The 21454-nt window shown below is 40.4% G+C and overlaps 1 protein-coding gene across 12 annotated transcripts in view; it reads right to left on the bottom strand.

The window, feature by feature from the left end:
• The window catches only part of DOCK3 (dedicator of cytokinesis 3), a 405644-nt gene that overhangs the window by 100972 nt on the left and 283218 nt on the right, over positions 1-21454 (bottom strand). For all 12 annotated transcript variants that reach the window (XM_067754576.1, XM_067754570.1, XM_067754573.1 and 9 more), the window contains exons 13-14: positions 10505-10593; positions 467-592 (exon numbers count right to left, since the gene is read on the bottom strand). In XM_067754576.1, the coding sequence (XP_067610677.1) occupies positions 467-592; positions 10505-10593 (215 nt within the window). The remainder of the gene's footprint in view (positions 1-466; positions 593-10504; positions 10594-21454) is intronic.

The raw sequence follows: 21454 nt of genomic DNA, 5'->3' as shown, positions 1-21454 counted from the left end.
ATTATGATTCATTTTTCTGATACAAATATATCTGCTATTCCTACATGAACTGAACTGGGATTCATTGACACTATAGGCACTATTTTCCTTAAAGAGGATGTTCCTATGAGGGGATTCTCCTCTAGGAAATGTAATTGAAGAGAAGAGTATAAAAATCCATCCTCATGAGAAGTTCTGTATTGATTCCTACCATCCGGTCTCCATAGGAGACAAAAAAGCTCATCTGCTGCATTGCTGTGCTGCACTGGTGAACATATGTGGGGGCTTCTGGAAAAGAACAGATGCCAACAAGAGTCAAAGGAGCAACTGGCTGCAGACTGCAGTCAGCAACCTGACTTCGGCTGTAGAGGATTTTAATGGTTGCAGGTCTCCTCCACAGCATAGTTCACCACCTGCTAACAAGGGGAGCACTGGACTCAATCCTCCTAACCCTTCTCCCACCCCAGCCCCAAGAAGTTCTGCCTACCTGGCATGATGACATCAGGAAATCCCAATTTTCTTGTAATTGCCAATCCCCTATTAAATATCATAGGATTTTCTCTCCTAATCTGTTCCATGTCTCCACGAAGAAGCTGCAGAGAAATGATAAGACCTGCAAAAACAAAAGCATTGTTTTTACTCAGTATCATACTTCTACCCTAGAAAACACAGTCACATTTTTTCAGGCAAAAATGTGCAAAATTCAGCATTTTTCTTGAGAAAAGTTTTGATGCAGAAAGTACACATTATTCTGAAGAAACATGCTAGAAAGCTAAAAGAATCTAAGTCAAGATAATCTCAAAAATCCAGAGAACTATTCTATTAAATACAAACTGAGGTCTGGGAGATTAAGTTGCCTTCCTCTTTGTTCCCCAGCATCCAGCCCAGGGCCGGACTGGGTCTTAGTGAATATTGAATGAGGGGGTTGATTCACATAAACTGTAAGTTTAGGAACCCAGAGAAGTCTATAGAAACAATGGCAGACTAGAAACAAGTGTAACCAAAGAAGACCTTGTGTGAGGGTGTCCCACCATTTGGAAACGACTAGGTTAAGAGATGCTGTGTTTTATGCCAAAGTGCGGGATGCAATTTTCTGGTTCAACCTTGCAATGGCTTGTACAGAGGGCAGCAGAGCAGACATCACATTCTTCCTGCAGGGAACCAATGCACTGCAAGGAAAGGAAAGAATATTTTGTGGGGCTAACTGAGCCTTGCTTCAGACTCTAAGAATTTCAGATCCTCCAGATGATCCCAGGGGCTTTATTCAGAACTTGGGAGAATGTGCAATGTCCCCTAAAGTGATCTGGCTTTTGCTCATTACTTGTAACTTAGGAGTTTTGCACAAAGAAAGTCTCCTGGAAATCACTCTCCTCCCCTGTCCTCAAGGATCCTCACTGCAGCCACTGACTAGGAGTCTGTGAAGTCAAGCCTAGATGGAGTTTGGAGTGCCTCTGAGACACTGTGAATGAGATTAGCTGGTAGGAGGATGAGTTTAGGTGCTGATCTATGGGTCAGCAGGAAGCACCCTCGTCAATCTGGAAACTTGGGAGTTGAGCAGAAGATGAATATCTAGAAATGAGGGAAGATGTTATGATAATCAGGACAATCAAAAGAGTGGTGGTTAGAATGGAGACAGTAACAGTAACAAGTGGAGATGTAGAATAAGAACGGTCTGGGAAGGGAGAAGGGAGAGGAAATGGAGAAGTGGAGAAAGAGAAGTCAGGAGAGTCACAGATACTGTACCTAGCAGGTCAAAGTATTCTAGGAACTAGGAATATGTACTCTCACTGCTGGGTCAGTGGAGGAAATACAGTTCTACTGCCGCCCAGACAGAACCTCAAGATGATCTCATTGCTTCAGCTAAGCGCATATCCCTCAAGAAACCCTGGGATTACACATATGAAGTCGCAGGTGTCATTAACACCAGGATCACAGTGCCCTGAAAAGCAGACATATGATATTCCAGTTGGCGTTCTGGTTAGATAATCAGTGTTTGAGATTCGGCCACCCTAAATTAATTTTTTATAGCCTAATCACTTGATGGACTCAGTTACCATTAGTTTATGACCCTGAAAGGCTGAAGGCCTTTGATTTCTATAGAAGACAGCAGGTTGGTGAGGTACTCACCCTCCCCCACAACCTCAGCTTATTTATCTGCAGTATCTTTTTTTTTTTTTTTTTTTTTTTGTGGTACGCGGGCCTCTCACTGCTGTGGCCTCTCCCGTTGCAGAGCACAGGCTCTGGACGCGCAGGCTCAGCGGCCATGGCTCACGGGCCCAGCTGCTCCGCGGCATGTGGGATCTTCCCGGATCGGGGCACGAACACGTGTCCCCTGCATCGGCAGGCGGACTCTCAACCACTGTGCCAGCAGGGAAGCCCTATCTGCTGTATCTTTACACAGCTATCATTACATCTCATCCTCTGGGTGAACAAAAATCCACTGACTTAGGAGATGGCCTAGCCTGGAGCAGATAGCTAAGAATGAAACAGTTTCCAGAATCTGAGATAGTGGATGGAGGGCAAAGGAAAAAAAAAAAAATCAGTGAGTGCACTCTTACCGTTCTGCATTGGCAAGGATTTATTCCAATACCCACTGACTGCCTTTCATCTCCTCATTTTTTGAGCTATCAAATTGGCCTATATATGCGAAGTGCAACCTGTGAGGATGTAGACTAAAGGTGCTGGGAGAATCACATCTAGCTTTCAAGCTACTCAAAAAGATCCTGAGTAGCTGCTCTCCTCTTCCAAACATGACATTTAAGAGGCCTTCAGTTTATGCAAGAGAGCAAGTGAAAAGGCACATGAAGAATGAAAGAAACCACCAATGGAGGCTATAAAAATTCCATCACTCAGATTAAGAGATACAAACTACTATGTGTAAAATATATAAGCAATAAACATATAGTGTGCAGTACAAGGAAATACAGCCATTATTTTATAATAACTTTAAACGGAGTATCATCTATAAAAATGTTGAATTGCTATGAAAATAGCGATTCATAGTGTACATGAAACTAATATAAATTGTAAATCAACAATACTTCAAGTAAGAAATAAGAAAATAGAGGAAAACTCCATCCCCTTTTGTAGGGGCTGGAATCCCAGAACTTCTGGATCACTTTTCTGGTTCTGAAACCCTGAGTGATTGAGGCACATGCCAAATAATGGTAAGGCATGGTCCTTAGGACCGAAAAGCCTCTGTGAATAACTCAGAAAGACGACAACTCACCTACCCAGTACACAACCAGTCCTTTAGCAATTCTGGGTATTCTACCTACCAATCATCTGGCTCTCAAGCCAAAGAACTTGACAGTAAATACGTCTATACAAGTTCTCTGTTAATCTGATCCCTGACACAAGAAAACTGCCTTTTTAACCTCAAGTTAAACGCTGTCCCCATAAAAACGTTACTGGACACAACTGACACCTATTTGGAATACTGGAGGGCCAGCAATCTGGCCCTGGCCCCTCGCCATCCGCATCCCTTGTGGAAGAACTAGATGAGGATTAATAATGCAAATTAACCTTAGCCCAAGATTTGTAAATAAAGCTGTACTTAATAGCCATTTAAAAATACATAGAAAAGATGTTAAAAAATAAAATAAAATAAAAATACATAGAGGGCTTCCCTGGTGACACAGTGGTTAAGAATCCGCCTGCCAATGCAAGGGACACAGGTTCGATTCCTGGTCTGGTAAGATCCCACATCCCATGTAGCAACTAAGCCTGTGCGCCACAACTACTGAGCCTGCACTCTAGAGCCCATGAACCACAACTAATGAAGCCCGCGTGCCACAACTACTGAAGCCCGCACACCTAGAGCCCGTGTTCTGCAACAACAGAAGCCACCACAATGACAAGTCCATGCACCACAATGAAGAGTAGCCCCCGCTCACCGCAACTAGAGAAAGCCCACGTGCAGCAACAAAGACCCAATGCAGCCAGAAAGAAATAAATTTATAAAAATAAATAAATAAATAAAATACATAGAAAACCACGGCATCAACTGTTTTATTTGCTAAAAGTTGGGTTTGTGGCTACATATCTAAGAGGCCAATAACAAAAATGAAGAGCCACATATATTAAAGCTGCACCTAAGAGATTTACTGCTGGATGACACATTTACTCTCAGCACTCAAAACCAATATAGTAGGACTTCCCTGGCGGTCCAGTGGTTAAGACTCCACCTTCCAATGCAGGGTCTGCAGGTTCAATCCCTGGTTGGGGAGCTAAGATCCCACATGCCTCACGGACAAAAAACCAAAACATAAAACAGAAGCAATATTGTAACAAATTCAATAAAGACTTTAAAAATGGTCCACATCGAAAAAAATCTTAAAAAGACAAAACCAACATAGCAACTCCTTCTGCATTTTTGTATGATTTGACTTGACAGGAAAGCACTAATGACTTCTGAAACAGACTGCCAAGGCAATGAACTGTTCATGATGTTTAACAAAGATGGGTGAGAGTTTACAGTAAAGTAAATTAACTTTTTATAAAGAAGTATCTTTAATTAAGGAGATTAACAAAGACCTGAAATATTCTTTGAGCAATTATGAAATTCTCTGACACGAAGACCAGCAGTGGAAAACCCATGCTCAGAAGCTTTGACAACAGAGTGGAAAGGCCAGTGCCTGCAGTATGGAAACCTGGGCTCCCTGGTTAAGCCACTAAATCATTTCACTGAGCTTCAGTTTCTTCATTTATTTAATGAGGGAGTTGAAACACGTGATTTCCAAGATCTCAACCAGCTTCCAAGTTAAGCCTTGCCAAGAAGCAGTCAGACACACGCTTCAAAGAAAAGCAGCCTATTTCTCCTCCTGGATTTCCCTCAACAGCATGAAGACCTCCTCTCACTACGGCCATCCTGAGGCTCTCTGAAGTCTATGCTGCCCCAGCACAGAGGATGGGGTGCTTTTCTAACACTGTTTAAGTGGCCAGTGTCTGTGAGTTCTGGACAAAAATCACGGACACTGATGATGGCATGGTTTCTTGCTCACTCTGGGAGGTGAGACAAAATTCAGCATTTTAACCTGGTGAAGTGATGGTGGAAACTGCACTTTGGTTGTTTCTTTTTTTTAAAAAAAAAAACCCTTTTTAAATTAATTAATTTATTTTAAAAAGTTATTTATTTTATTTATATAATTTTGGCTGCATTGGGTCTTTGTTGCTGTGCATGAGCTTCCTCTAGTTGTGGCAAGCGGGGGCTACTCTTCGTTGCAGTACATGGGCGCTAGGCGTGCGGGCCTCAGTAGTTGTGGCACTCGGGATCAGCAGTTGTGGTTTGCAGGCTCTAGAGCGCAGGCTCAGTAGTTGTGGCGCATGGGCTTAGTTGCTCTGCGACAGGTGGGATCTTCCTGGACCAGGAATGGAACCTGTGTCCCCTGCATTGGCAGGCGGGTTCTTAACCACTGTTCACCAGGAAAGCCCCTCTCCATGTTTTAATCACATCATATCCCAAGAACTTGTAGCCAAGGGTAGCTTTTTATAAATAAAATAAGGAAATAAAGCAAAGAACACTATAAATATTGGTGTGAACAGTTTTCCAAATTGTAGTAACTTCTCTGTATTTTAAAAACAAGATGTGTCTCTTGCTTTAGCCTAGTTTTAGGTGAGGAATATGAACTCCCTTCCCCTTCCAGCACACTGTGTGTAGCTCCTTGGCATCCAGGCACATATAAGGGGAAACAGGCACTTAAAAACAGTGGAAAAGGCCCTGAGGAACCCCACGCTACAGAGTTTTAGAGAAGTCTCAAACTTTGAAGCCTCTGATTTGGAGCTGCTCTGAGGACCCTCCTAGTTCAATATATGTTGACCCTGATAAAGAAAAAAAAAGTTCTTTTCAACAACTTTGGGAACTGCCATGCCCTGAAGTGGCTTTACACTGTCATTTAAGGGCAACTTTTTATTTACAACAGGTCTATGGAAGTTAAAACAAAGAAGGCTATATAAAAGAGATTATGAAACAATTTAGCGGTATTGGGTTGGCCAAAAAGTTCCTTCAGTTTTTAAGTAAAAATAAAAGACACACTTTTCTTTCCTTTAAAAAAAAAAAATTATTATTATTTATTTATTTATTTGGCTGCACCGGGTCTTAGTTGTGGCACACGGGATCTTCGTTGAGGCATGCGGGACTTTTTAGTTGCAGCATGCAGGATCTTTTAATCGCAGCACGTGGATCTTTAGTTGCAGCATGTGGGTGGGGGGGGTCTTCCAGTTTTGGCATGCGGGATCTTCAGTTGCGTCATGCGAACTCCCAGTTGCGCCATGTGGGATCCAGTTCCCCGACCAGGGCTCGAACCCTCCTCCCTGCACACCCCCCCCCCCCAATTAAGAGCACAAAGACCTAGCCACTGGACCACCAGGGAAGTCCCAAACATGCATTTTTTCACTTTTACCAAGACCTTTATTGAATATATTCACAGTTTTGTTCCACTACCTTCTGCCATTTTTCATGCAATTTCATACTTCCAACTTCCCAAAATTTTTTATCTTTTTGAGCAAAGAACTGTTCCAGGTGCCTTTTACAGTCTTCCAGGGAATTGAAATTTTTTTCCATTAAGAGAATTTTGTAAAGACTGAAATAAATGGGAATCTGAAGGTGCAATGTCTGGTGAATATAGCAGATAAATCAGAACTTCCCAGCCAAGCTGTAACAGTTTTTGCCTGGTCATCAAAGAAACACGCGGTCTTGCGTTATCTTGATGGAAGATTATGCGTTTTCTGTTGACTAATTCCGGACGCTTTTCATCGAGTGCTGCTTTCAGTTGGTCTAACTGGGAGCAGTACTTGTTGAAATTAATTGTTTGGTTTTCCAGAAGCAGCTCATAATAGACGACTCCCTTCCAATCCCACCATGTATACAACATCACCTTCTTTGGATGAAGACCGGCCTTTGGTGTGGTTGGTGGTGGTTCATTTCGCTTGCCCCACGATCTCTTCCATTCCACATTATTGTACAGTATCCACTTTTCATCACCCGTCACAGTTTGTTTTAAAAACAGAATGTTTTTGTTACGTTTAAGTAGAGAATTGCATGCGGAAATATGGTCAAGAAGGTTTTTTTCGCTTAACTTATGTGGAACCCAAACATCAAAGAGATTAACATAACCAAGCTGGTGCAAATGATTTTCAATGCTTTATTTGGATATTTTGAGTATGTTGGCTATCTCCCACATGGTATAACGTTGACTATTCTCAATTAATGTCTTGATTTGATCGCTATCAACTTCACATGGTCTACCTGACCATGGAGCATCATCCAGCTAGAAATCTCCAGCATGAAAATACACAAATCACCTTTGACACGTTCGATCAGTCACAGCACCTTCTCCATACACTGCACAAATCTTTTTTTGCATTTCAGTTACATTTTTACCTTTCTAGAAATAATAAAGCATAATATGCCGAAAATGTTGCTTTTTTTCTTCCATCTTCAATATTAAAATGGCTACACAAAAATCACCAATTTTGATAAGTTTTTTTAAAATGCATGCTGATATGACAGCTGTCACAATATAATCTAACAAAACTGTTTCGAATGAAGTTGAAGACAACTAAGCGCTACTAGAGCCACCTTACGGAAAACCAAACGAACTTTTTGGCCAACTCAATAAAAACTATCTGGAGAAACACAGTTCTATGTAAATTTGATAGCTATCTTCAAGGGTATATAAAAGCTCATAGGCTTTTACTTTTATTTATATATTCTATATATTTCATCGAGGTGTAGTTGATGTACAATATTATATAAGTTTCAGCTGTACAACAGTGATTCACAACTTTTAAAAGTTATGTTCCATTTATATATATTATAAAATATTGGCTATATTCTCTGTGTTGTTATATCCTTGCAGCTTATTTATTTTATACATAGTAGTTTGTACCTCTTAATCTTCTACCCCTCCCCATGTCCCTCCCCTCACTGGAAACCAACAGTTTGTCCTCTATATCTGCAAGTCTGTTTCTTTCTCGTTATATTCACTAGTTTGTTTTACGTTTTAGATTCCACATATAAGTGATATCATACAGTATTTGTCTTTCTCTAACTTATGTCACTTAGCATAATACCCTCCAACTCCATCTATGTTTTTGCAAATGGCAAAATTTCATTCTTTTTTAAGGCTGAGTAGTATTCCATTGTACATATATATACACTACATCTTCTTTATCCGTTCATCTTTTGATGGACACTTAGGTTGCTTCCATATCTTGGCAACTGTAAATAATGCTTCTATGAACACTGGGGTGTATACATCTATACATCTTTTTGAATTAGTGGGTTTTTTTTTTCGGATATATACCCAGGAGTGGAATTGTTGGGTCACATGGTAGTTCTATTTTCAGTTTTTTGAGAATCCTCCATACTGTTTTTCACAGTCGCTACACCAATTTACATTCCCACCAACGGTATGTGAGGGTTCCCTTTTCTCCACAGCCTCACCAACATTTGTTATTTGCGTCCTTTTTCATGATAGCCATTCTGACAGGTTTGAGGTGATATATCATTGTGGTTTTAATTTGCATTTCTCTGATGATTAATGATGTTGAACATCTTTTCATGTGCCTGCTGGCCATCTGCACGTCTTCTTTGGAAAAACGTCTATTCAGATCTTATAGGCTTTTAAATAGTGCTTCTAATTTAATCAAGCAATATTCAGTTTAGAATTAATGTTAATATGTACAACTGTACATGATATAACATGTACAGTTGTACTATGTGCTGTGAAGCACAACAGGTTTCTAAATAAAAGAGTTTGCACAGAGACCATTCAGAGATAAAGGAGGTTGGCACTGGACAAATTTTTCTTAATCAGTAATCAAATTAATTTTAATCAAGATTTAGATAGAAATTAAAGAGTTTTTTTTTTTTTTTTTTTTTTTTTTGCAGTATGCAGGCCTCTCACTGTTGTGGCCTCTCCCGTTGTGGAGCACAGGTTCCGGAGGCGCAGGCTCAGCGGCCACGGCTCACGGGCCCAGCCGCTCCGCGGCATGTGGGATCTTCCCGGACCGGGGCACGAACCTGTGTCCCCTGCATCGGCAGGCGGACTCTCAACCACTGCGCCACCAGGGAAGCCCTAAACAGAGTTTTAAAATGAGGGAAAAAGAAAAGGAGAAGTTGAGCTAAGATGAAAGCTGTTTTGAAATAAAGATTTTCTATTTTAGTTCCAGAATGACTGATACTGGCAGACTAATCATTGATTCTCATTAGCGTCAGGCTTTCTTGGTGATGCTAACACTGAACAGGAATAGAAAAAGTGACATTTATGTGTGTCTTTTTTGGGGGCTGGGTGTGTAACCTTTGTTCAGCAAAAACAGACTTCACAATGTGACAAACCCGGCAACACGTTTGTTCACTCTGGATTCAAACTGGAACTCAAGTTACTTATCAAAGCATAAGGAATCCACCATGGAAAGAGCAGAAAATGTATTTTGGTCAGAAGAAATGGCCAAAAAGCACACATGAAAAGATGCTCAACATCACTAATTATCAGAGAAATGCAAATCAAAACCACAATGAGGTCTCACTTCACACTGGTCAGAATGGCCACCATCAAAAAGTCTACAAATAAATACTAGAGATAGTGTGGAGAAAAGGGAGCCCTCCTATATTGTTGGTGGGAATGTAAACTGGTACAGTCGTTGTGGAGAATAGTATGGAGGTTCCTTAAAAAACTAAAAATAGAACTACCATATGGTCCAGCAATCCCACTCCTGGGCATATATCTGGAGAAAACCAAAATCCAAAAGGACAGGTGCACTCTAATGTTCACTGCAGTACTGTTTACAACAGCCAAGACGTGGAAGCAACCTAAATATCCATCGACAGAGGAGTGGATAAAGAAAATGTGGTACATACATACAATGGAATATTACTCAGCCATAAAAAAGAATGAAATAATGCCCTTTGCTGCAACATGGATGGACCCAGAGATTATCATACTAAGTGAAGTAAGTCAGACAGAGAAAGACAAAAATATCATGTGATATCACTTACATGTGGAATCTAAAAAAAAAATGGTACAAATGAATGTATTTACAAAACAGAAATAGTCACAGATGTAGAAAACAAACTTATGGTTACTAGGGGGGGTTGGGGGGAGGGATAAATTGGGAGATTAGGATTGATGCATACACACTACTATATGTAAAATAGATAACTAACAAGGACCTACTATATAGCACAGGGAACTCTACTCAATGCTCTGTGATGACCTATATGGGAAAAGAATCTAAAAAAGAGTGGATATATGTATAGGTATAACCGATTCACTTTGCTGTACAGCAGAAACTAACACACATTGTAAATCAACTATACTCCAATAAAATTTTTTTAAAAAAGTAATTAGGGAAGGTCTCAAATTATCACAAAAAGAAAGAGAAATTGCCTGAACAGGAGAAAAAATGTCTGTAGGAGACTGAACTTTACATCTGGCAACTGATCAGCACAAATCAACTAAGGTGTGTATGATCAGCAACTGCAAATGCAACACAAAGTCTCCTAGCCAAAGAAGCACGTTACCATGACTGGCGCTGGGGGCAGAGTACTTGGCGCTGGACTTGCGGATGATATTCTCGTGGATCTGGGACCACTCACTCTCGTTGTTGCACCTGCAACAGAAGGACAGGCATTATGATTCTCAACAGTTTTAAACATCTGGTCTGACGTTCAATGTGTAACACTAAGTTTGAAGGGATACTTCAAACTCACTTTCCTAAAGAAATGAACATATATTTTACTAAATTAGACAAGGCTCATTTTCTGGTAAGGCACACAGAAGATTCATATTTGAGGAAATAGTAGAAACTCTAAAATGAACCTCTGCAAATATTTTTGAGTGGCAAAATATCCTATTCTCTGAAGTAACACTTTCCCACATGACAAGTTTTTTTCATTTTTAGTTCCTTATACACCCTTAAAACTAGGCGCTAGAGGAAAGCTCCTGATAGAGGAAAAAACAGTTCCTTTCAACAAGTACTGCTGTTTACAAACTTCCATGTCACACTTGCTCTACGCAGTCATTCAACTGTTGCTGTAATGGCCCCAGAGAAAAATCCTGCTAAGCTCAGGGCAATGTTGATATTTGCCTGTGGCTGTATTTCAGCCAGACCACGATAAGAAGAAAAGTTTGGGAGAGTAGTGGGCTTGGTTCACTGTGAAATCCTCTGTAGTCAAGGAGAAGGAGGGCTTAGTAGAGAAGGCTGGATGCCTAAATATGTAAGGATAAAGTTCTTTCCTAGGGACTTCAGGATTGGGAGAAAAGAGAGAATGGAGGAACAACACTGCACCTCTATTAATTTCTGACATTTTCAGAGTCTTCCCCACTAAAGGAAAATTCCAAGAAAGCTGCAGTCATACAACCACTTGTTATGGTTTAGGAACAGAGACTAGGAAGGAATTCCTCATCCTAATGTAGACATCTTGATGAAACAACTGAAATGAGATTAGAATCATCTCTTGAAAATTCCATGTCACACCCAGAGTCTCCACAGCCTCGGCCCCTCCCTTCCCCTGTTGGATAGGGAGAACCCACTGACCCCAGAAAACAGAGTCCATGTACAAAGGAAACCACACAGGATCTTTCCATGGTAACTTAGAAGTGTGTAGTCCAGCCACAGCAAGAGGAAACTCTAGCAAGAGTTATATCAGGTGCCATCCAGCAGCGTGAAGCACAACAGGTTTCTAAATAAAAGAGTTTGTATAGAGACCATTCAGAGATAAAGGAGGTTGGCCACTGGACAAATTTTTCTTAATCAGTGGCTCTTCGGACTCCTTAGTAGAAATAAGCCTCACTTAGAGATGTTACAAAGAATTGTCAAAGATAAGGTTCTCAAAGTCCAGAGCTGTGAGGATAACTTCTGCTTACAGAAATCCTTCCAAGGAAAGGAAGGGGGAGAGTATTCTTTAAAATGATCACTTGTGATTAGCAACTCAGTTGGAAATCAAAAGTGAGAGGTGCTGGCAGCAGCACGTCTAGCCCTTCCTGTCTGACATGCACACTGTCTCAGCTCTTCCAATCAGTCAATACATCAGAGAAGTGCCCAGCTGGTGAGGACTGAGACTTGTCTTGCTGTCAGATTTTTGTCACTTTCTAGGTTTACAAAATCAGTAGTTACATTCTTTAATAGAAATCTGACTATAGTTTGTTATAGTGTATTCCCCCCCACTTCAAAATAAGAGTCTTGACTAATGCACAGTATAATGAATACAGACAATAATATTGTACTATAATGATGCAATGTGATAAATATTGCTTGACTGGCAATCATAATACAATATATAAATATATCAAGGTAACATGCTATACATCTCAAGTATATATATACATATATATATATATATAAAATACATACACAAAGAATCCAAATAAATAAATAAATAAAACCAAAAGGAAAAAAAAAAGAGTCTTGAAAATTAACTCCCTCTCTCCAATGGGTAGTATAATTTCAGTATTTCTCCAATAAAACACTCACTGGTTCTTTGGCAGTATAGAACCAGTGAGCTGGTGCTTTATCAACCACATCAACAGTGACAATGTGTATTATTTCACTGACATGTACTTTTCCACCCGACACATACAATTCAGATGCCAGACACCTGATGACTTGTCCCCTGTACTCCTCTCCCTTTGTATGCCCCTTAACTATCATTGGCATTCAGAGATCTGCATTTGAAGCCCATTTCTTTCCTACCATATAAGCTTTCTGGGCAATCTCACCTGCTCCCATGGTTTCAACCACCACCAAAAGCAGATAAGACCCAAAGCAGTGTCTCCAGCCCAGACTCACCCCTAAGTTTCTGACCTGCATGGCCACAAGACAGCTTATCATTTCCTACCCACCCGTCTGCTCCTAGAAACTCCTTCTGAGTAGAACCCACTAGTTCACTAAACCAGAACTCTTCCAGCTGTCATCACATCCTGTAGATTTTGTTATCTTAAAATCTGTCACATCTGACCTCTCCTCTTCATGGCCTTGGTTCAGCCATTACCACCTCTCTTCCAAACCAGTGTAATCACCTCTTAACTGGCCTTTCAATTATCTCCCTTTCTAGGATGCCAAGGGAGCTACTCAAATCATCTGAAACTAAATGGATGTGGTATCATTAGCATATTTTAACCAATCACTAGGATATTTCGTAAGGAAAAAATATAAATGTAATAAGCATTTATTAACCAAATGAGTTATGATTATAATGAAGCATGATTATGTTGTATCCAATCAAATTAGTATTTAGAGCATGATTACTGATGTTGATAGTTTGCCCTCAATCATAAGACTCACAAGGGATTGTATCTAAAACAGGTCTGTGTGCCTCTGTGGCACACCTTCCTCACGGAGGAGGTAACCAGCACAGGCAATGAAGTAGCACTTCAACCACTACATGTCCAGGGATTTTACTCAAGGTTTAACACAGAGGGGTGAGAGGTTTTTGGTTTTCTACATGGGATCACTAAGCATTCCAAAGCATCAGAGCAGGTGTGCAGATTCTGCTCAGCAAAGAGTGTTCAGAATACTGTTCTTATTCACTCATGTACTAGAGCACACTTTACCATTTGCCTCTTCCCTACTACCTCCTTATCTTCTTGATTTCTGTGGGTATTCACCCAACTTTCTTCTCATCTTTCCCCAAGGTGGGCAACCCAAAAAAGTATTCAAGAAGTTTTAAAGAGTTGTTTGTAAGACCTTTAAGTCTGCTTTTTTAGGATGCCTAATACAGGTAGGTAATGATCAGGATATTCTCCCATATTTTATTTCACTAAGATAGGTATTCTCATGTTCATCTTACAGATGAGGAGAGTGAGGTGAAGCTGTAGTCTAGACACAGGTCTGTCTGGACCCAAAGCAGGGCAGGGGTGAGGGTGGAGGGGCAGAGAGAAAGAAGCTGCAGAGTTCTGTGACCCTGAAAACCTTACTCCCACACCAGGCTTCAGTGTACTTGTCTCCCTGACACCAGTCAGAATTCCCATTCTGTCTACCTTCATCTAACTGCAACTATTCAGTTTTGACTATGGCTTAAAACTTAATTTAGTGCAAATAATCCATATTAAAATTCTTTCTTGGAGAGTGGCCAAGATGGCAGAATAAAAACACTCTGAGCTCACCTCTTCTCACACCAAAATCACAACTATTTGCAGAACCGTTGTTAAAAAATACTGGAACCTACCAGAAAAGATCTTCTACAGCCAAAGACATAAAGAAGGAACCACAACGAGACCAGAAGAAGGGGAAGACTCATAATCAAACCCCATATCTCCAGATGGGTGACCCACAAACTGGAGAATATATTGCAGAAGTTCTACCATAGGAGTGAGAGTTCTGAGCCCCACGTCAGGCTCCCCAGCCCAGCACTGGCAAGATGAGCCCCCAGAGCATTTGGTTTTGAAGACCAGTGGGGCTTACTTAAAATAGAGACTTCACTCTTAAAGGGAGTGAAAAAAGCTCCCTTTTTTTTTTTTCACACAAAAGCTCATGCACACCAGCACATAGGGAAAAAAATATAATTTGACAGGAGCCTGGGCCAGACCTTCCTGCTGGTTTTGGAGCGTCTCCTGGAGAGGTGAGGCATGGATGAAGCTCACCCTGGGGACACAGACACTGGTGGCAAACATACTGGGGAACACTGTTGACGGCTGACATCTTGGCTCTTTAGTTCCAAGACCTGGCCCTATCCAACAGCCTCTAGGCAGCACTGCTGGGACACTTTAGGCCAAACAACTAACTGGGTGGGGACACAGTGCCAACAATCAGCAGACAGGCTGCCTAAAGACTAAAGAGCCCATAGCTACCTCTGGGCTTGCCCCTAGACATGGCCCAGCCCACCCGAGGGCCAAGATGGAGCCGTACCCACCAGTGGACAGGCACGAGCCCCTTCCACCAGGAAGCCAGACCAAGCCTCTAGACCAACCTCATCCACAAGGGGGCAGACGCCAGAAGCAAGAAAACTACGACCCCTCAATACAGGGCAGACCCTACCCTGGGATCAGCTGGGCCCTGGCCTGGCCCACTAGCAGGCCAATGCAACCTTCAGGACACCCCAGAACCCATACCCAACTGTGTCAGGAACCAACATCCCCCCCCACAAAACAACCTGAAATGAGCTCTGGGATCCCTGGGCTGCAACCAGACTCCAGGAACAAGCTCTGCTTGCTAGTAGACTGGCATTAACCCCAGGATCTGGCTTCACCTGCCAGTGGGAGGGCAACAGCCCCAGTCTTCAGGACTCTGACTCCACCCACCAGTAAGCCAGCACTAGCCCTGGGGGTGATGTAGGATTGTGCAACCAGCCACCTCATGACCAGGCCCTGCTAAATAGCAGCCAGTAGCATCCACACAAAGCAGGTTCTGGCAATCAACCAGACTAGGGGCCTATCAGACCATCCACACAGTTAGCCCACCACAACAGAAGGACCCACATAGCCCTCTTCGAGTGAACCCTTAGAGCACACAGCTTGGGTGACGGGAGTGCGGAACTGCTGGGATGCATAGGACGCTTCTACAGAGGGCTGCTTCTCCGAGGTCAAGAAAAGTAACTAACCTACCACATACATAAAAATACAAATAGCAACTGAGACAAAACAAGAAATATGTTTCAGACGAAAGAACAAGATAAAACCCCAGAAGAACAACTAAGTGAAGTGCAGACAGGCAATCTACCCAAGGCGTTCAGAGTAATGATCGTAAAGATAATCAAAGAACTCGAGAGAAGAATGGATGGACAGAAAAAGAAGTCAGAAATTTTTTAACAGAGTTAGAAAATATAAAGAACAACCAAACAGAGATGAAGAATACAATAACTGAAATGAAAAATGCACTGGAAGGAATCAACAGTAGACTAAATGAACCAGAAGAATGGATCAGTGAGCTGGGAAGACAGAGTAGTGGAAATCACTGCTGCTGAACAGACAAAAGAAAGAAGAATGAACAGAAGTCAGGACAGATTAAGAGACCTCTGGGACAACATCAAGTCTGCTAATATTCACATTACAGGGGTCCCAGGAGACGAGAGAAAGGGCCCAAGAAAATATCTGAAGAGATAACAGCTGAAAACCTCCTTCATCTGGGAAAGGAAACAGTCACCCAAGTCCAAGAAGCACAGAGTCCCATACAGGATTAACCCAAAGAGGAAAAGACAAGATACATTGTAATCAAAATGACAAAAATTAAAGATAGAGAAAACTAAAAGCAGCTAGGGGAAAGCAACAAATAACATACAAGGGAACTCCCATAATACTATCAGCCAATTTTTCAGCAGAAACTCAGCAGGCTAGAAGGGAATGGTATGATATATTTAAAGTGATGAAAGAGAAGAACCTACAACCAAGAATACTCTACCCAGCAAGGCTCTCAGATTAGAAGGAGAAATCAAAAGCTTTACAGACAAGCAAAAGCTAAAGAATTCAGCACCACCAAACCAGCTTTACAACAAATGTTAAAGGAACTTCTCTAGGTAAAAAAGAAAAGGCCACAACTAGAAACAAGAAAATTACAGAATGAAAAAGCTCATTGGTAAAGGGAAACATACAGTAAAGGTAGAAAATATCCACAAACAAAGCTCATAGGGAGGTTAAAACACAAGAGTGATAAAATCACCTGTATCCACAATAAGCAGTTAAAGAGATACACAAAACTATTAGATGTAAAATATGATATCAAAAACAGTAATCATGAGAGGAGGAGAGTACAAATGCAAGGTATCTAAAATGCATCTGAAATTAAGAGATCAGCAACTTACAACAACCATGTATATACAAAGACAGCTATACAAACACCTGACGTAATTGCAAACCAAAATTTATAACAGATATACACACAAAAAAGAAAAAGGAATCCAAAGGTAACACTAAAGATAGAGAGAGCAAAAGAAAAAGGGGAAAATAAGACCTATAAAAACAAATCGAAAACAATTAAAATGGCAATAGGAACATACATATCAATAATTACTTTAAATGTAAATGGGCTAAATGCTCCAACCAAAAGACACACACTGGCTGAATGGATACAAAAACAGGACCCATATATGCTGCCTACAAGAGACTCATATCAGATCTAGAGACACATACAGACTGAAAGTGAGGGGATGGAAAAACACAGTCCATGCAAATGCAAATCAAAAGAAAGCCAGAGTAGCAATACTTATATCAGACAAAATAGACTTTAAAATAAAGATTGTTATAAGAAATAAAGAAAGACACTACACAATGATCAAGGGATCAATCCAAGAAAAAGATGTAACAACTGTAAATATATATGCACCCAACATAGGAGCACCTCAATATATAAGGCAAATATTAACAAATATAAAAGAAAGAATCAATGGTAACACAATAATAGTAGCGGACTTTAATACCCCACTTAGGGGACATCCCTGCTTGTGCAGTGGCTAAGAATCCATCTGCCAAAGCAGGGGACACGGGTTCAAGCCCTGGTCTGGGAAGATTCCACATGCTGTGGAGCAACTAAGTCTGTGCGCCACAACTACTGAGGCTGCATTCTAAAGCCCACGAGCCACAACTACTAAGCCTGTGTGCTGCAACTACCGAAGCCCACGCGCCTAGAGAAGCCACCGCAATGAGAAGCCTGCGCACCACAACGAAGAGTAGCCCCCACTAGCCGCAACTCGAGAGAGCCCGCGCGAGCAGCAACAAAGACCCAATGGAGCCAAAAATAAATAAATTAATAAATTAATTTATTTTAAAAATACCCCACTTACATCAATGGACACGTTATCCAGACAGAAAATCAAAAAGGAAACACAGGCCTTAAATGACATGTTAGACCAGATGGATTTAATTAATATTTACAGAGCATTCCATCCAAAAGCAGCAGAATACACATTCTTTTCAAGTGCATGTGGAACACTCTCCAGGACAGAACACATGCTGGGCCACAAGGCAAGCCTCAGTAAATTTAAGAAAACTAAAATCATATCAAGCATCTTTTCCAACCACAATGCAATGAGGCTAGAAATCAACCACAAGAAAAGAACTGCAAAAAACACAAACATGTGGAGGCTAAACAATATGCTACTAAACAACCAGTGGATCACTGAAGAAATTGAAGAGGAAATTAAAAAATACCTAGACACAAATGAAAACAAGATGATCCAAAACCTATGGGGTGCAGCAAAAGCAGTTCTAAGAAGGAAGTTTAGAGCGATACAAGCTTACCTCAGGAAACAAGAAAAATCTCAAATAAACAACCTAACCCTACACCTAAAGCAACTAGAGAAAAAAGAACAAACAAAACCCAAAGTTAGTAGAAGGAAAGAAATCATAAAATCAGAGCAAAAATAAATGAAATAGAGACTAAAAAAAAAATAGAAAAGATCGATGAAACTAAAAGCTGGTTCTTGGCAAATATAAACAAAATGGATAAACCTTTAGCCAGAGTCATCAAGAAAAAAAAGGGAGAGGGCCCAAATCAATGATATCAGAAATGGAAAAGGAGAAGTTACAACCAGCACCACAGAAATACAAAGGATCATAAGAGACTACTATGAGCAATTATATGCCAATAAAATGGACAACCTAGAAGAAATGGACAAATTCTTAGAAAGGTACAATCTTCCAAAACTTAACTAGGAAGAAATAGAAAATATGAATAGACCAATTATCAGTACTGAAAATGAATCAGTAATTTAAAAACTCCCGATAAACAAAAGTCCAGGACTAGATGGCTTCATAGGTAAATTCCACCAAAAATTTAGAGAAGAGTTAACACCCATCCTTCTGAAACTATTCCAAAAAAACTGCAGAGAAAACAACACTTCCAAATTCATCCTATGAGGCCACGATCACCCTGATGTGAAAACCAGACAAAAATATCATAAAAAAAAGAAAATTACAGGCCAATATCACTGATGAACAAAGACACCAAAATCCTCAACAAAATACTAGCAAACTGACTCCAACAATATATTAAAAGGATCATACACCATGGTCAAGTGGGATTTATCCTAGAAATGCAAGGATTTTTCAATATCCACAAATCAATCAATGTGATACACCACACTAACATACTGAAGAATAAAAACCATATGATCATCTCAGTAGATGCAGAAAAAGCTTTTGATGAAATTCAACATCATTTACGATAAAAACTCTTCAGGAAGCTGGCATAGAGGGAACACACCTCAACATAATAAAGGTCATAAATTACAAACCCACTACTATCATACACAACAGTGAAAAGCCGAAAGTATTCCCTCTAAGATCAGGAACAAGACAAAGATGTCCACTCTTGCCACTTTTATTCAACATAATTTTGGAAATCCTAGCCACAGCAATGAGAGAAGAAAAAGAAATAAAAGGAATCCAAATTGGAAAACAAAAAGTAAAACTGTCACTGTTTGCCAGTGTCATGATACTATACATAGAAAATCCTAAAGATGCTACCAGAAAGCTACTAGAGCTCATCAATGAATTCGGTAAAGTTGCTGGATGCAAAATTAATATACAGAAATCTGCTGCATTTCTATACAATAGCAATGAACTATTAGAAAGCAGAATTAAGGAAATAACCTCATTTACCATGACATCAAAAATAATGAAATACCTAGGAATAAACCCACCTAAGGAGGCAAAAGACGTGTCCTCTGAAAACTGTAAGATGCTGATGAAAAAAATTGAAGACCACACAAACAGATGGAAAGATATACCGTATTCTTGGATTGGGAGGATGAATACTGTTAAAATGACTATACTACCCAAGGCAATCTACTGATTCAGCGCAATCCCTACCAAACTACCAATGGCATTTTTCACAGAACTGGAGCAAAAAATTTAAAAATTTGTATGGAAACACAAAAGACCCTGGATAGCCAGAAAAATCTTAAGAAGAATGGAGCTGGAGGATTTCAGACTATACTACAAAGCTGAATTTATCAAAATAGTATGTTACTGTCACAAAAACAGACATAGAGATCAATGGATCAGGATAGAGAGCCCAGAAATAAACCCGTACACTTACAGTCAATTAGTTTTCAACAAAGGAGGCAAGAATATACCAATACAATGGAGAAAAGATGGTCTCTTCAGTAAGTGGTGCTGGGAAAACTGGACAGGTACATGTAAAAGAATGGAATTAGAACATTCTCTAACATCATAAACAAAAATAAATTCAAAATGGATTAAAGGGGGGCTTCCCTGGTGGCGCAGTGGTTGAGAGTCCGCCTGCTGATGCAGGGGACATGGGTTCGTGCCCCGGTCTAGGAAGATCCCACATGCCGCAGAGCGGCTGGGACCGTGAGCCATGGCCGCTGAGCCTGTGCGTCCGGAGCCTGTGCTCCACAATGGGAGAGGCCACAACAGTCAGGGGCCCGCGTACCGCAAAAAAAAAAAAAAAAAAAAAAAAAAAATATATATATATATATATATATATATATATATATAGTGCTTTAGCAAGAATACTTATTTTTATTCCTCTTTCCAGGTGGTGAAAACCCTTATGTGAGTAACACTTCCACCCCTTCCATCACTTTCCTGCGAAAAGGAGTGACTTCTTTGGCCAGTGCTTCTAAGAGAAGGACCCACACATGAACATTTCAGATCTGCCTCTTCCCTCTTTTGGGAGCAACCTGTTTGCAGACAGTACACAATCTCTGCACCAACAGGCCCCACATTGACTGTGACTTTAAAAGTCTTTCTAATTCAGAGTTAATGTTAATCAAAAGTTAGAATGCGTTGAATGGTGGTCCCTAAAAAGATATGTCCATATCCTAATCCCTAGAAATGTGAATGTTTCCTTATTTGGAAAAAGTGTCTTTGCAGTTGTAATTAAGTTGAGGATCTTGAGATGAAATTATCCTGGATTATCTGCACAAGTCCAAGTTCATACTAAAAATGGTAGTTCTATTTTTAGTTTTTAAAGGAACCTCCATATTGCTCTCCATAGTGGCTGTACCAATTTACACTCCCACCAACAGTGCAGGAAGGTTCCCTTTCCTCCACACCCTTTCCAGCATTTACTGTTTGTAGATATTTTGATGATGGCCGTTCTGACCATTGTGAGGTGACACCTCATTGTAGTTTTGATTTGCATTTCTCTAATTATTGATGTTGAGCATCTTTTCATGTGCTTTTTAGCCATCTGTATGTCTTCTTTGGAGAAATGTCTATTTAGATCTGCCCATTTTCTGATTGGGTTATTTGTGTTTTTGATTGAGCTGCATGAGCTATTTGTATATTGTAGAGATTAATCCCTTGTCGGTTGCTTTATTTGCAAATATTTTCTCCCATTCTGAGGGTTGTCTTTGTTGCTAATAAAGGTGTCACATTTATCCATACTGCTATATATATATATACACATTATAAATTTATAGTAGACATACATACTATAAATTAAAAAAAATATGCCACATGTACCTATGTGACTCTACATTGGTACATCCATTTTAATCTACACCCACTTAACATTCTGATCTCAAAACCAATCTACTGATATCCATTAGCCCCCTCAAACTGCAACAAAC

Source organism: Pseudorca crassidens, chromosome 10 (genome assembly GCF_039906515.1).
Source record: "Pseudorca crassidens isolate mPseCra1 chromosome 10, mPseCra1.hap1, whole genome shotgun sequence".
NCBI lineage: Eukaryota > Metazoa > Chordata > Mammalia > Artiodactyla > Delphinidae > Pseudorca > Pseudorca crassidens.
The sequence above is the reverse complement of the archived record's forward strand: the minus strand, read 5'-3'. Positions and strand labels throughout refer to the sequence as shown.